This window comes from Muscardinus avellanarius (assembly GCF_963383645.1).
Source record: "Muscardinus avellanarius genome assembly, chromosome: 9".
NCBI classification, from domain to species: Eukaryota; Metazoa; Chordata; class Mammalia; order Rodentia; family Gliridae; genus Muscardinus; species Muscardinus avellanarius.
This window is the reverse complement of record NC_137795.1, coordinates 11183605-11198918: the sequence shown is the minus strand read 5'-3', so window position 1 is coordinate 11198918 and position 15314 is coordinate 11183605. Positions and strand designations below refer to the sequence as shown.

The window sequence follows — 15314 nt, the reverse complement described above, 5'->3', positions numbered from 1 at the left end:
GATGACAAATTGGGATTTTTCCTCTTGGGACCCCCTCCTCCCCTTTTGGGGAGCTGTTTTCTCTCTCATAGGTCGTGTTGTCCCTGAGAGAAGGCAGAGTGCATCTGAGAGCATGTGACTCGGGTGACTCTCGAGTAGTGGCCTGAAAGCCTCTGCTGGACATCAAGGCTGGCTAGGCCCCTAGAGGTGACCTACACCTCTTCTGGCAGATCGTGTGGATTCTGGGAGAAAGTAGTTTGCAACTGATGGGCATGTCACTTGGGCGACACTTGGGAAGGCAGCTACTGGACACCGGAGGTCCGACTGCCCCTTTGGGGTCTTCGACCACTTTTCTCTATTCCCTTCTGGCAGATCGCGTGGACTCTGGAAGAAGGCAGCCTGCACCTGAAGGCAATTCGGCTTGGGCCACTCTCAAGTATTGTCCTGAAGGCAGCTGCTAGACCCAGAGTTCCAGCCCCTTTGGGGTGTTCAGCCACCCTTGCCCCATTCCCTGCTGCTTCCAATAAACCTTTTACTCCCCTTCCTGAAGTCTGCGGGTGTCATTCTTCGCTCACCGTAGACAAGAACTTGCCGGGTTTCCTCTCAAGAAACCCCCGTTTCACTATGGGAGTGGGGTATCGGCCACGTGCCTGCGCCTTAATTTTGGCTTAGGACCTTAAAAGTTGCAAGTACTGCAGAATTCATGCGGCGAGAAGCAATTTGATGTTCAGTGACATGGGAAACCTAATTTTGTTGGAGTTGTTAAACTCAGTGCAAGTCAGCAGTTTGTGATGAGTGAGGCAGTCCCCTGAGGGTGCCGCCTGTTGCCCCTCCTGTACTCAAATGGCATGTATTCACAAAGGACCTTTGTGCCTGCCCACCAGTAGTCCCAGCTAGCCTGGAGGCTGAAGCAAGGGAGTTGCCTGAGCCGAGATCAGGGTCGGTCTGGGTAATATAGGGGCACAACACCCTGGGGGGGGGGGAGAGAGAGGAAAAAGGCCCTTGATCTTTGGCCAGTATGATCACATATCATGTTAGAAGCAACCAGATCTAAGATGATGGAAAGAGATGAAGTATTGAAAAACCAACAGGATCACTCTAAACAGTAAATCAGGTTTCACAGCCTCCAGCACTATTGACATTTTGTATTGTATAGTGGTGGGGTGGGAAGCGGATCTGGTGCATTGTAAGCAACCTCGCAGGCCTTCTTTCTAGCCACTAGGTGTCAGTAGCGACCCCCTCTGTTGTGTCCAGACATTGCCATATGTGCCCTAGAGCAGTGCTTTAGGAAAACATTGCTGTTACGGATTGGGAGACAATATTTGGGGAAGCTGTTCTCCGGGAACCCCTGCTAGGGTCCCGGACACACTTACCCCCAACCCATAACAAAACCCAGAACAACCCCAAACAGAAGAAAAAACTGTGGATTCTTGTCCTAAGCTAAGAATAAATATGCATAGCTTGGACTGTTGCTGAAGATTTTAAAAAGTTTATTAGAAAGACAGAAATACAGAAAATAGAAATACAGCCCCATGCCAAAATGGCATGGGGGGGGTGACTCGAAATGAATACACCAAAGGGCTTACACGTGGGCCGGATTTTTATACCCATGGCCTCCATCTTGTTTGGGTGACTGACGTAGTGAACGTCCCTGTAAGGTACCTCCCCCAACCAGGTGTGGCAAGGTGGCTCCTTTCCTGAAGGGCAAGGTCAAACCCCGCCCTATCCTCCTTAGATCATGTAGATCTCTTTAGATAAAGGCCTAGTTCTCCTCTCCTAGTGACTGGTTAATTGCTTTGAGCTAGGTTAATTTACATTGGAATAGCTACCTGTTTTAGGCAGAAATCAAGTCCTTCCTTTACCCATGTCTGCCGCCATTTTGACACAACTATTTTGAAATATATCAATTATTTTCTTTTCAAATATATTAATAATCAGAGGTTTCCCAAATCTTCCTAGGTCATTCCCAATACTGGCACAATTGCTCTAAATAATTTCCTGACTAAGGATGTTTTCTTTTTCTTTTTTTCTTTTTTTTTTTGTGGTACTGGGGTTCCTGGAAGCCCTTCTACTTCCAGGCTATACTCCCAGACCTATTTTTACATTTTTATTTGGAAACAGGGTCTCCTAAGCCAGCGCGCACGGTTGGCTTCGAACCTGCGCGATCCTCCTGTCTCAGCCTCCCAAGCGCGGGGATTACAGGCGTGCGCCACCACGCCCGGCCTAAGGATGTTTTCAACCCCTGCCTATGCACTCAGCACCTCCCTCCCCTGCACTCTGCCCTGGGTATTCCTAAGTGCAGCTGTAGAAAGGGCCTTTTCACATCCCTTCCATTTGGTGCTAAATGTAAGAAACAGCCACTGACTATGCCCCATACCGCAACCCCAGACTGGTCTGACAATCCAGGTGGCTGGGTGCCATCCATTTGACCTGGTCAGACATAGTTGCTCTACAGGGGACGTGTGAGAATCAATTCTGAAGAAAATCCTCAGAGCCCCTTGTCCTTCACCACCCAAATTTGTAAAAAAAAAAAAAAAAAAAAAAAAAAATCCAGGAAGACAAGGCTTTGATGGAATAGATTTAAATGTATCTGGTTGATACCAGTTTTTTTTTTAATACATGTGCTACTTCATTTAATCCTCATAACAACAGGAAGACATTACTACCACTTTACAGACACAGAGACACATTTAGATGAAGAAAATTGCTACTTAGAGGAAGATTGGGGTTCAAATATGAACAGCAAAATTTTTTTTTCTTTTGGTGGTGGTACTGGGGTGGAACCCAGAGGCTTTCTACCTCCGGGCTATACTCCCAGACCTATTTTATATTTCATTTGGAAACAGGGTCTCACTAAGTTGCTGAGAGCCTCACTAAGTAGCTGAGGCTGGCTTCGAACCTGCGCGATCCTCCTGTCTCAGCCTCCCAAGCACGGGGATTACAAGCGTGCGCCACCACGCCCGGCTTGAACAGCAAAAGGTTTAACAAGCTATCTTGCAGCCTAACTCTAGTGGCATCTCTTCCTGGTTCTCTCTGGCTTGCTCAGCCTCCACTGGCCTCAGGAAGACTCACTCAGCAATGTGGTTACAAATTTCCGACCTGGTCATCACACTACAAAGCAAGACCTGTCTTCCACTGAGATGCAGTGTCATCCAGTTGAGATGCAGTTCTAAAACTGCTGAACCACAAAACCACAGAAATGAGCCAACCATCACCCTCTTCACGTCTTGTTCTCTTTTAAATGTGTTAAACCAGACAAATACCTTTTCTGTAGACATGTTGCTGGAAAGGTTAAAACATTACATTCCAAGCTCTATTCATTATACAAATTTAACCAGTAACAACGATGATTGTATTGTTAGTGCAAAAACAAAAAGGAGGAGAGATCATGGTGTGTTGAAGGAGTCCTGCAGATTGCAAGAGGTAGAGATATGAAGGCAGAGAGAGATCTAAATAAAGCCCATAGATTAGACAATAATAGTATATCTATTTTCATTTTCTTAACTTCAATCACTGTACTATGGTCATGTAAGAGAATTCTTTGTTTTTAACAAATGAAAATATTTAGAGGCAAAGAAACATCATGTGTGTCACTTATCCTTAAGGTGTGTGTGTGTGTGTGTGTGTGTGTGTGTGTGTGTGTGTGAGTGATTTAAGGAATCTAGATGAACAGTATTCAGGAATTCCTTGTTCTGTTCTTGCAACCATTCTGTAAGTCAACAATTACACGGATAGAAAAGATTGTGGGCACAGGGCACTGAGCTGATGAACACAGCATGTGCAGTTATGGGGGTGGCACCATCCAGGCTCCCCCGTGGGTGCTGGGCCCTAGAAGAAAAAGTCCTCTGCAGGCAGAACTGGAGTGACAGCTTCCTTGACCCAGGCCCTGTGAGTTTGCCCCACTGAAAAGGCAGACACCCATCCACCCTTACAGCTGTGCTCAGCTCAAAGGAGGCACCTGCCCTGGCCACACAGCGGGACTCCGGGGTGGATTGGGAGCAAGCCAAGAGTTATACTCCTAGGATTCCCGGTTCAGGTGGGAAATCGTCCAGTTAGCCGACGCCCTGGCTGGGCTGTTTCACTCTAAAGATAATGTGAGCCTTCATTGCTTATGTGGGAAAAGGGCATTGGAAGAGGCCACCCATTCGGTCGGGCTTCATGCCCTGGTGAGTCACCAAGCCTCAGGGGCACAGATTTTTCTTTTCCTTTTTTCTCTTCTCGACTCTTCCTTTCTTTCCTCTTCACCGTGTTGAGGATGAACTAGAGTCTTACACATGGTAGGCAGAAAGTGGAAGAAAATCTACGGAAAACATAAAGAAGGGCAGCAGAAGAGGGCCTGCAAGGGTGTCTCCTGCTCTATAACTTGTATGCCCCTTCCCCAGCTCCATGGGTCTGGGCTTCACCTGAGAAGGGATAGGAGGATGTGTGTGTGTACTGAACACAACCTAACAAAAGAAGGCAGCAACCACAGAGGGAAAGTCTCAAAAGGAAGCCACACCACCGGCCACAGATGCTGCTGACCCAGGCTGAGTCCTCGCTTCTCGGGCTCCACGCAGTGCCCCACACCTGAGCTAATCAAGAAGAGGCCCTACTCATGTAGCCATTGGTTAACACAGGCCTCAGCCAATTAGCACTAGCTAGCCAGTAGGTTCCTACCTCACACCATACACTTACAAAAAAGAAGAAGATTGTTCTAGAATTTGTAAGAAAAGACAAAAGGATTGAGACAAAAGATAAGAACAGAAGGTACACCCTCAGAATGGTGGGATGTGCTGAGTGTTGAACATATTTTTTAAAGTTTTGGAAAAGTATCAGCAGAAAATGTGGAAGAACACTCTTATAATTTTGGGGTGAACTATGCTTTTTTTAAAAACAACATGTGAAGCCCCAAAATAAGAAAATGAAGATTGATACTCATAAAAAGTAAATACTTCTGTATAATGGAAGATACTATTGATCAAGTTGTAAGTTTAGCAACAGACTGGAAAAACGCAGCATATTTGACAAACAACAGATTAGCAGACAGTGTAGATGAGCTATAAAATGGCTTCCACAAATTAACTGGTAGAAAATACTTCAATGGCAACGATAATTGAGAAGCTCCGTAAGTGTGAAACACACACCAGATCTCAGAGTCCTGGGCCCGAACACCACTCGATCCAGGCTGCTGAGTGAACCCCCCACCCCCAGCCAGCACACGAGGTTGCTCCAGCATCCGGGTCTCTCGCACCGTCTGCCTGGTCTTCCTCCTACACGGGCTGACCTCTCTAGAGGCCTTTAAACTGCAAGGGTGACAGCGGGTGAGTGTCCTGGACTTCCTAAGTGGGGCAGGAGGCCCACACGGTAGGCCTCAGCTGGGTGGGCTTCTGCAAGGAGCCCCCTGGTGGTACCCAGCAATATGGCAGCTGGTGCCCGCACGGGTAGTACCTATCCCTTTCTTTTGGTTTCCCAACCTGGAGGCTTCTGCTTCTTACCACAGGACTGAGGGAGAGACCTTGAGTCGCTGGCCTGGGAACTGAGCAGGTGGCAACGTCTTACCAGCCTGGCGGTCGCTGTGGTGACCATGTGACGGAGCGGTCCCCATGGTGACGGGGATGGAGGCCTTTGGCCATCAGTCCCAGTTTTCTGCATGGCAGCTCTAATGACAGAATGGTCGCCTTGGCAACAATGGGCCCTCTCAGGAGCACAGAGGCCCCATGGGAGAGTCCCCTACTGCACACCTGGCCCGAGGAGGAAGCACCGGGTGAGACAGAGCCTGGGAAGCAGGCTGGGGTGTGAGGGACACAGTGACCTGTGGCCTCATTATTCAAAAGCCATCGCCAGGCCTCTGGAGGGGACTTTTCTGCTGAGTCTGTCGAGAGGACACGAAGCCTCACTGCTCAGCGCAGCGGGAGAGGAAGCCAACTAGTGCTGAGGACGCGGGCCTGGGGCCCCATGGTCCCGCCCAGGGAACACCCAGCCTGAAGCAGCCTCTGCGGGGAAGGGTCCAGAAGAGAACAATGAAAAGGAGGAAACCCTAGTCCAGCCTCAAGCCAGAGCAGCCCGAGGTGGACTCGGTTCTCCCAGAGGCCCGCGCGGCCGTGAGCAGCACCGGGGAGAAGCCTGGGGGATCTCTGCTTTGGAAGCCTGGTGGGGAACGCTGGGGCCCAGCTCACCCGGGCTGGCTGCTGTGCAGATGCTGGATGACAGAGCCAGGATGGAGGCCGCCAAGAAGGAGAAGGTAATTCTGGCTCCTGGAGCATTCTGGAAGCATCCAGTTGCATGTACCCAGCGCTTGGCTCATTGGGCACCTCCCAAGGTTTGCACCTCTGAATCCAGTTTAATTCACAGGCTCTTTAGGACAGATGTGACCTACGTTGGCCCTGCAACCTGGGAGTCAGGCTGAGGCAGGCCCAGGAAGCGGCCTCCTCTCAGAAGAGAGGTTCTGGGGGTCCCGAGCCCGGCCAGGGGGTTTGGGACCCGATTTTAGAAAGTACTCAGCAGGCGCTACGGCAGATCTCAGGCACCTGTGCTTCCTCTTCCTTCCTGGAAGTACGTCACAGGGAGCCTGAGGGCTCTTGGCAAGTATAGGGAAGTCAGCTTTTCTAGCAAGAGAGACCCAGGCATCCTCTGAGCCAGTGCTGGGCTGAGCCGTGAGCATTTGCCGTGAAATGTTGGGGCGCATTTCACATGCGACCTGCGCTGGGGACCGAGCGGGACAGGGAAAGACGGGATCGGTGTGCAGGACACAATCACTTTGGGCATGTTTTCCTCTGGCTTCCCTCCTCCGTGTGAAATGACAAGGTCAGCATAAACCGCACTGGTCGGCTTCTGGCGCGGAGCTAATGATGTTCAGAGAAAACAAACAGTCCAAGTGAGAGGGCGCACGCAGCATGGAGAGTGGACAGGACCCCAGCCAAGTCCCCGGATAGAGATGCTGCCCAGAGGGGCCCCTCCAGCCCACCTGGGGAGAAGGCAGGCGGTGCCCTTGATTGGCACAGCAGAGAGATGCTGGAGACAGTGGGGGCGAAGGTATGGCTAGAGATCTGGTGCTTTTCCCAAACCGAGAGAGAAGCCGTAGTGTTGCCTGTACCCGCTCGTGTGCTCCTTCCTGTGTATACAACAGATCATTTAATAAAGGCAGCAGCAGGGCTGTGCCCAAAGCCCCCTTCAGAGCAGCTGTGACACTGCTTGGGCTGGGCATCCATTTTCACACTCTGGAGATGCCCACGCCCTTCCCATTTCTGCCCCACTGGGAGAGAGGGTGCAGCTCCTGGCTGGGTGAGCCGTAGGCTCCAGGGCCCTGGGGAGCTCAGGCTCAAACTTTAAGGGAGCATCAGATATGTCAGTCATCAGGATAAACACTATTTTGTGTAGATGTGTGTGGTACTAGGGATTGAATTCACGGGCACTCTACCTCCAAGCTTTATCCTCAGCCCTATTTTTTATTCTTTACTTTGAAACAGGGTCTCACTAAGTTGTAGAGGGCCTTACTATGTAGCTGAGGCTGGCCACAAACCTGCAATCTTCCTTTCTCAGCCTCCCAAGTACTGGGATTACAAGCGTGTGCCACCATGCCTGGTTTAGATAAACACTATTTTAACATGATTTTTTTTTTTGGCAGTACTAGGGGTGGAACCCAGAGGGCATTTTACCTCTGAGGTAGACCCCCAGCCCTAATTTTTTTATACTTTATTTTGAAACAGGATTTCATTGAGTTTCAAAGAGCCTCACTAAGTAACTGAGGCTGTCCACATAACTGTGATCCAGATGTGGTGGTACATGCCTGCAATTCTAGTACCTGGGAGGCTGAGACAGGAGGATTGTAGATTGGAAGCCAGCCTCAGCAACATAGCAAGGCCCTCAGCAACTTAGTGAGGGCCTGTTTAAAAAATAATAAAATAGGACTGGTATAGCTTAGAGGCAGGACTCCCCTGGATTCGCTTCCTAGTAACACACACACACACACACACACACACACACACACACACACACACAAATTTGTGATAAACAAAATATCTTCTGCTAGTTGAAGAGGAGTACCACTAATTCCAGCAGCGTGCAGCGGGGCCCACACTCAGGTGAGGTCTGTGGGACTGCGATGCCCACTCCCCTGCCCATGTCTGTGGCCAAGGACTCGCCCCTTTTCTTGGGGGAACCTGGCTTGTTTTTAGGGTCATCTAAGCACCTGTCTCCTGTGAGCCTCACCTTCCCTGGGAAGCACTGCCCCTGCCCAAACCCACCTGACCCTGGAGCAGTGGCAGTGCCTTCCGAGTACTTAGGAAGCTGTCCCTGAGACTTTGTCTGTGGCTGTATCTGTATAGGCTCTGGGTGGAAAGGTCTCACTTCCCCTTATGATTGCTTTTGAGGGGACCTATTTCATTCTTCCTTTCTCTGGCTCTGAGCAGTCATCTTGCCCAGACAGACCCAGATATCACTTAGATCATTCCTTTATTTTTATTTATTTATTTATTTTGGTGGTGCTGGGAGTGGAACCCAGGGGCTTTCTACCTCTGGGCTATACTCCCAGACCTATTTTATACTTTGTTTGGAAACAGGGTCTCACTAAGTTGCCGAGAGCCTCACTAAGTACCTGAGGCTGGCTTTGAACCTGTGCAATGCTCCTGTCTCAGCCTCCCAAGTACTGGGATTACAAATGTGTGCCACCACACCCGGCTACATCATTCCTTTATAACCTGCAGAAGCATGTGACCTTGGTACCACATATCGTGGCTTCCTCTGTGGACATCAGCTCCATTGGGGAAGGTCTGGTCCAAATGACGTGCCCCGTCGCGTATGACCCCTTCCCGCGGCTGCAGCTGCCAGATGCCCACCACTCTGGCCACCCCATGGCACTCACTCCATCCCTGATGGCCACCACTTCAGGGGGCTGGCCTGGGCCCTGGGCGTCCCCCTTGATGACTTTCTGGTCTAGAAATTCCTCTCCTCTTGCTGTGGCCCTTCGGTTGGTCCAGAAAACAGTTCCCCATAGGTTACCTGGTGGGAGGCAGGGGCAGGGGCCACATCAGGTGTGGTGAGCTTGGCACAGAGAGCTGGGTGAGCGCTTTGCAGAAAGGAAACTGAGGAAGTGACATTCTGGGTTTATCGGTCAGCCGGGGCTGCCACAACAGATACCGTAGACTTGGTGTGTTCGCCAGCAAAAAGTCTGTCTCCGTTGCTGCCTGTCTCTGTCTGTTCTGTCTCTCTCATTTCTGCTGCAAGAAGAAGCTCAGACAAACTGATCTTTTCAGACCTCCTGAGTCTGATCGAGCTGGAAGTGCCGTCCTCGTGGGACAGCCTGTTGGGGACCAGCTGGCCACACACCAGTCTCCTTCAGCCTGTGTTGGGCTCCGGCCCTCCCGACACCCACCCAGGCCTTGCCACTGGAGGGAAGATGGGCTCCCCCCATATTCATGTCTATGCTTTTCTGTATATTTTAAATTCCTCCTCCTCTTCCTGATAGAACTGCAAGTGGTAGCAACTCTCCTTGAAAGTCCAGGTACCTGGGCCCCCTCCACAGCAGGCCTGGAGGTCAGCTCAGCTGCTGTCTCTGCTCCCGCCTCATTGGGCTCCCTGGAGGTGCCAGGGTGTCCCCGAGACTCACGGGTGCTTGTGTGCATGTGTGTGTCCATGTGGTACGTGTGTCAGGGTGCCATGACTTGGCAAAGTCAGGCACAGGTGAGGACCGGCGCATCCAACACAGTAAAGAGCTGCCAGTAGGTGCGGAGGCGGGTGACCAGGGGTGAGGTCCCCAGTTCTTCCCTAGACCCGTCAACTTCCCGCTTCCGGTCTCTATCTCCATAGCTGCCAAGTGTTCAAACCCCAGCTACCCGCAGTCCCTGCTGCGTTGCCACGTCCCAGGCCCTGCACCCCCACGCTGGGCTGTCTCTGGGGAGGTGAGCGCTGGGCCTCAAGGAACACACAAGCACTCCAAGGCCAGCGGCTGTCACTCAGCTGCCCGGGCCTATAGCTGGTCACTGGTTAGAACAGGGAGGGTCACCTTTACCATCTGCTGAGAAGAGGAAGAGACCTTCCTGTTAGAAGGACCCGCTGTGGGGCAGAGGACAGCATGGACTGGAGGGCGTGTGGACACACTCAAGAGGTGACACTCAGTGACAAAGGGCCACAGCCCTGGTGTTTGGTCCAGCAGGCAAGGATGGTGCCCTACTCTCTTGATCCCAACACACACACCACACAGATACACACACACACACACACACACACACACACACACGCAACAAGAGACTAAAAATGCGTCTACGCAGGGGGCAGGAATCTGACCGATGTCATGTTCAAGGCTGCACAGGGAGGAAATTGCATCCCGGAGCTGGGGTCGGACCCCTGGATCCAGGAGCCCCGGGCAAGGGCCATGACCCCCACGGGTGCAGGTTCACTGCCGCTGCTCTGGCCAGCCTGGTGGCCACTGTGGAGGGCCTCTTCCAGGCAGCAAGTGTGGCAGCTCAAGGTCCTCTGGAGATGCTGGGGCCAGTGGAAAGGGTGTTCCCTGCCCCATGCACTGCAAACTACCTGCTGTGCGTCTGGGAAGCGAATGAGTCAGAACCACGCTTGGTGACGCGACACTGATGCACATGGTAGATATGAGATTAAAATGTAGCCAGGCATGGTGGCACACACCTGTAATTCCAGTATTTGGGAGAGTGAGACAGGAGGATGGTGGGTTTGAGGCCAGCCTCAGTAACATAGCAAGGCCCTCAGCAACTCAGTGAGACCTTGTCTCAAAATGAAAAGTAGAATGGGGCTGGGGCGTAGCTCAGAGGTAGAATGCCCCTGGTTCCATCCCCAGAGCCACACACACACACAAAGTGTGTGCCCATCCCTGTATATGGTAATGTCCTATCCTATTGCCAACATAACAAATTGCCACCGACTTGGGGGCTTAAAACAATACGCACTTATCTTAAAGTTCTGGAGTCTGGAACCAGTCTCGTGGGGCTAAAATTGAGGTCTCTACAGGGCTGGTTCCTTCTGGAAGATGTAGGGAAGAGCCCGTTTCCTGCCCTATTCCAGCTTCTAGGGTCTGACCAGATTCCGTGGCTGTGGCCCCTTCCTCTGTCTGCAAAGGCAGTAACTGTGTCCCTCGCCCCTCTTCTAACGATGCCCCATCTTTTCCGTCCTCTTACCTCCCTCTTCCACTGTATGAGCACCCCTGTTGTTATGGCTTGAGTATAGAATGTCTCCTTGAAGGGCGCGAGTATCAGCAATACAAAAATGTCCACAGGTGAGAGGCACTGGGCTCAGGGCTCTGATCTCGTCGTGCCTGCATCCACCGAAGGATTAATCATTTGACTGGATTTACTGAGTGAGGATTTAGACAGGTGGAGCAGCGCTGGAGGAGGTGGGTCGGGGTGGCCTTGAGGCCTAGATCGTCTCTTGTTGCTTACTGCGGTCTCTCTTGCTCCCGCCGCCCCTGAGCGGGGCTCAGCTGCCCTCTGCCACACCTCGCCGCCATGATGCCTGCGTTGGAGCCACTGACTACGGACCACCCAGATAATCCAGGATAATCTCATCCCGAGGTCATTAGTCATATTATAACCGCCAAGTTCCTTTAGCCACTAAGGTGATACTTTGAATTATCCTTAGATAACCAGATAACTTATACAATGAAATGTTGAGTAAATAGGTGCTATTCTGTATTTAGGGGATGATGATGGAAGAAAAAGTAAAAATCAGCACGTGTTCAGTACACACACTTTTTTAATTTTTCTGATTTTTTTTTGCAGTACTAGGGATGGAACCCAGGGGCATTCTATCTCCAAGCTACACCCCCAGCCCTACTTTTTATTCTTTATTTTGAAACAGGGTTTCACTGATTTACAGAGGGCCTCACTAAGTAGCTAAGGCTGTCTGCGAACCACGATCCTCCTGTCTCAGCCTCCCAAATGCTGGGATATCAACCATGTGCCACCATGTCTGGGGTTTTTTCAGAATTTTTTTTTTTTTTTTTTTTTTTTTTGGTGGTACTGGGGGTGGAACCCAGAGGCTTTCTACCTCCGGGCTATACTCCCAGACCTTTTGTATATTTTATTTGGAAACAGGGTCTCACTAAGTTGCTGAAAGCCTAAGTAGCTGAGGCTGGCTTCCAACCTGCGCGATCCTCCTGTCTCAGCCTCCCAAGCGCTGGGATTACAAGCGTGCGCCACCACGCCCGGCTTTTCAGAATATTTTTGATCCATGGTTGGTTGAATCCATGGGTACGGAATCCACAGATACCAAGACCAACTGTGAACCAACTAACCCGAGTTTTCTCAGATTAGGGCTATGGTGGCTGACTCCCATGGTGGTGACTGCCATGGGCCAGGAACTGTAAATGAGCAGATCTCTGACCAGAAAGGGTTCCTCATATCTTTGGCTGAAAAATCCCCACCCTCAGGGCCTGAGGTCCAGGACTCGGGTAATACCAGCTATCTTAGATCCTAACGTGGGAATTCCAGTGCCTATGACTTATAAGTCTCTCTGAGGCAGGGCTAGCTCTTTTACTTTTATACCTATCAGTCACTGGAGGCCCCCTGGGGAGAGGTTAGGGCTTCCAGATTTAGCAAATAAAAATTCAATATGTCCTGTTAAGTTTGAATTTTAGACAAACAACAAGTAACTTTTTAGTATATGTCCCAAATAGTGCATGGAAAACTATTTTTTCTGTAAGCCCTAGAGAAGACATAACCTCCCAGGAACTCCTTGATAAGGTGGCTTCGTAGTTGGGGAGCAAGGTCCAGGAGTCAATCAAGCCCAGCCATGAGCTATTAGCAGCCAGCATTTGGCCTTGGGGAACTACTCGGGCCCAGCAGGTGCAACGGCACCTACCAGAGAGTTTGCAACCAGCAAGATCATTATGTATACATACAAACACTATTCTTTTTTTTTTTTTTTTTTTTTTTTTGGTGGTACTGGATGGAACCCTTATACCTCCGGGCTACACTTCCAGACCTATTTTATATTTTTATTTGGAAACAGGGTCTCTTAAGCCAGCGAGGCTGGCTTTGAACCTACATGATCCTCCTGTCTCTGCCTCCCAAGCGCGGGGATTACAAGCGTGTGCCACCACACTCGGCATACAAACACTTTTTTTTTCATTTTTTTATTGGTGAGTTGTAGTCATACATCTTAATGAGGTGCAAGATGGTGGAGGCACACATGCACACATCACTCATTTAGCCCTTCCCCAGTTCCCTCCCCGTTCCCTCCTCCCTCCCTCCTTCTCATGTTTGTCTGAGCGATTGACTTTGATTTGTTTGCGAATGTCCATCATGTGCTTCAGGGAATGCCCCTCTTCCTCCTTCCCATCCCCTCAGTCAGGCCTTGTTTGCTCATCTATAGTGTCTCCTCCTTCCTCTGGAGTTCCTCCTATGACCCGTTTTCTCCCTAGCTTCCACATATTAGAAAGAGCATCTGATTTCTTAATTTTTGTGACTGATTAATCTCACTTTGCATAATGTTCTCCAGTTTATCCATTTTCCTGTAAATGACGTAACTGTGTTCTTCTTTATGGATGAGTAAAATTCCACTGTGTACATATCCCATAGTTTTGTAATCCATTCATCTGTTAATGGACATCTTAGTTGCTTCCATGGCTCGGCAATGGTGAATTGTGCGGCTAGGAACATAAATATACAAACACTATTGAGTTCTTATTTTTTTTTTTTTGTACTGGGGATTGCACTTGGGGCCACTCAACCTCTGAACTGTTTCCACAGCCCTTTTTATTTTCTATTTTGAAACAAGGTCTCAGTTTCTGAGGCTGGCCTCAAACCTGCAATCCTCCTGTCTCAACCCCCCAAGTACTGGGATTCCAGATGTGCACCACTATACCTGCCTACTACTGAGTTCTTCAAGAGACAAATAATTTGGTAGGTGGTGACATATGCTTTATATCACGCAGAAATATTCAGTGGGCTGCTAAAGCTAAAGAGTTGTAATGATATTTGGGAATTAGGTTATAATGGATAGGCACTTACAACCATGGGGTATCCTGATTCTATAGAGTAATCCTGCCATGGGTAAATCAGCTTTCCAGTGCATTTTCAAACTGGCTGCAAAGGTCCTGGATGTGGCTCACCCCCCCCCCCCAGGAAATCCCAGGGCAGTACAGTATGAGCTGAACCAAGTGGACAGTTCACTGTAAAGCAAGTCAGCCGGTAGAACAGATCACTTCCCCTTCAGACATAGCCCGGCCCCTGAATCAAGCCACCTCGACAACCACAGCCCCTTGGACTTCGGCAAATCTGGGCCGAAGGATCAGAGGTCAGGTGAGAGTGAAGGTCAGAGGTCAGAGGTCAAGGACATTCTTGGCTTGGGGGCAACCAGACACCCCAGGCCAACCTCAGGCTGGGGGAGCGAGCTGGTTCAGGGTCACTCAGAGCAGATCTGGGGCTCTGAGCTGCAGTCCAGGAGGGGAGCTGCTGCTCTGCTCAGTTTCCCCGGTGTGGTGTCAGGTTGGAGTTCTTGCAATAGGCCCTACTTTTTTTTTTTTAAACAGGGTCTCACTAAGTTGCAGAGGGCATCACTTAAGTTGTTGAGGTTGGCCGCAAACCTGCGATCTCCTATCTCTGCCTCCCAAGTACTGGGATTGCCTGGGGCGCCACCTGCCTGGCTTGTTTCTGCCTCTTTAAATTGAGTGAATGACCTGTTTGTGCTACCGTGTCAGTCTGGCCTTAGGCTGTGCCAAGCCTTGACTGAACTGAGTTCATCGGTTGGGTTTAGCATCTCACGATCAATAGTCAGGCTCTCAGCCTGATGTGGGGCTTTGGACCAGCATCTCGGATTCTCTTGACCTTCCTCTCTTGGCTGCCAAATATCTCTCCAAGCGTCAGCAGTTCACACAGACCCAGAAGCAAAAGCAAGTGAGGCTCTCCTACCACATCTTCCAGAGACCTTGTGGTCCAGAAGTCAGCCCATCAGATGAGAGCCGGTGGCACACTGCCCCCTGACCCTGAGTGGAAGAGAGGCCCCTGGGCAGAAAAGAAAGTGTCTGTGCTGCTAGGAGTGGTGGTGCATACCTGTAATCCCAGAACTTGGGAGTCTGAGACAGGAGAGTCACAAGTTCAAAGACAGCCTCAACAGCTTAGCGTGACTCTCAGCTACCTAGCGAGGCCCTGTTCCAAAATTTAAAAAAATAAATAAAATAAGTTGGGTGTGGTGGCGCACTCTTGTAATCCTTGGAGGTGGAGACAGGGGGATCTGGGTTTGCGGCCAGCCTCAGCTACTTAGTGAGGCCCTCTGCAACTTAGTGAGACTCTGTTTCACAATAAAGAATAAAAAATAAGGCTAGGGGTTTAGCTCAGAAGTAGAATGCCCCTGGGTTCCATCCCCAGTACCGCAAAAAATAAATTAAATAAAAT

General features: G+C 50.2%; 1 protein-coding gene across 3 annotated transcripts in view; it reads left to right on the top strand.

Moving 5' to 3' along the window:
- Positions 1 to 6154: 6154 nt before the first annotated feature.
- The window catches only part of GCK (glucokinase), a gene marked incomplete at both ends in the record, with an annotated part of 37328 nt that continues 28168 nt past the window's right edge, over positions 6155 to 15314 (top strand). For all 3 annotated transcript variants that reach the window (XM_080700932.1, XM_080700931.1, XM_080700930.1), the window contains one exon: positions 6155 to 6199. In XM_080700932.1, coding sequence (XP_080557058.1) covers positions 6155 to 6199 — 45 coding nt within the window. The remainder of the gene's footprint in view (positions 6200 to 15314) is intronic.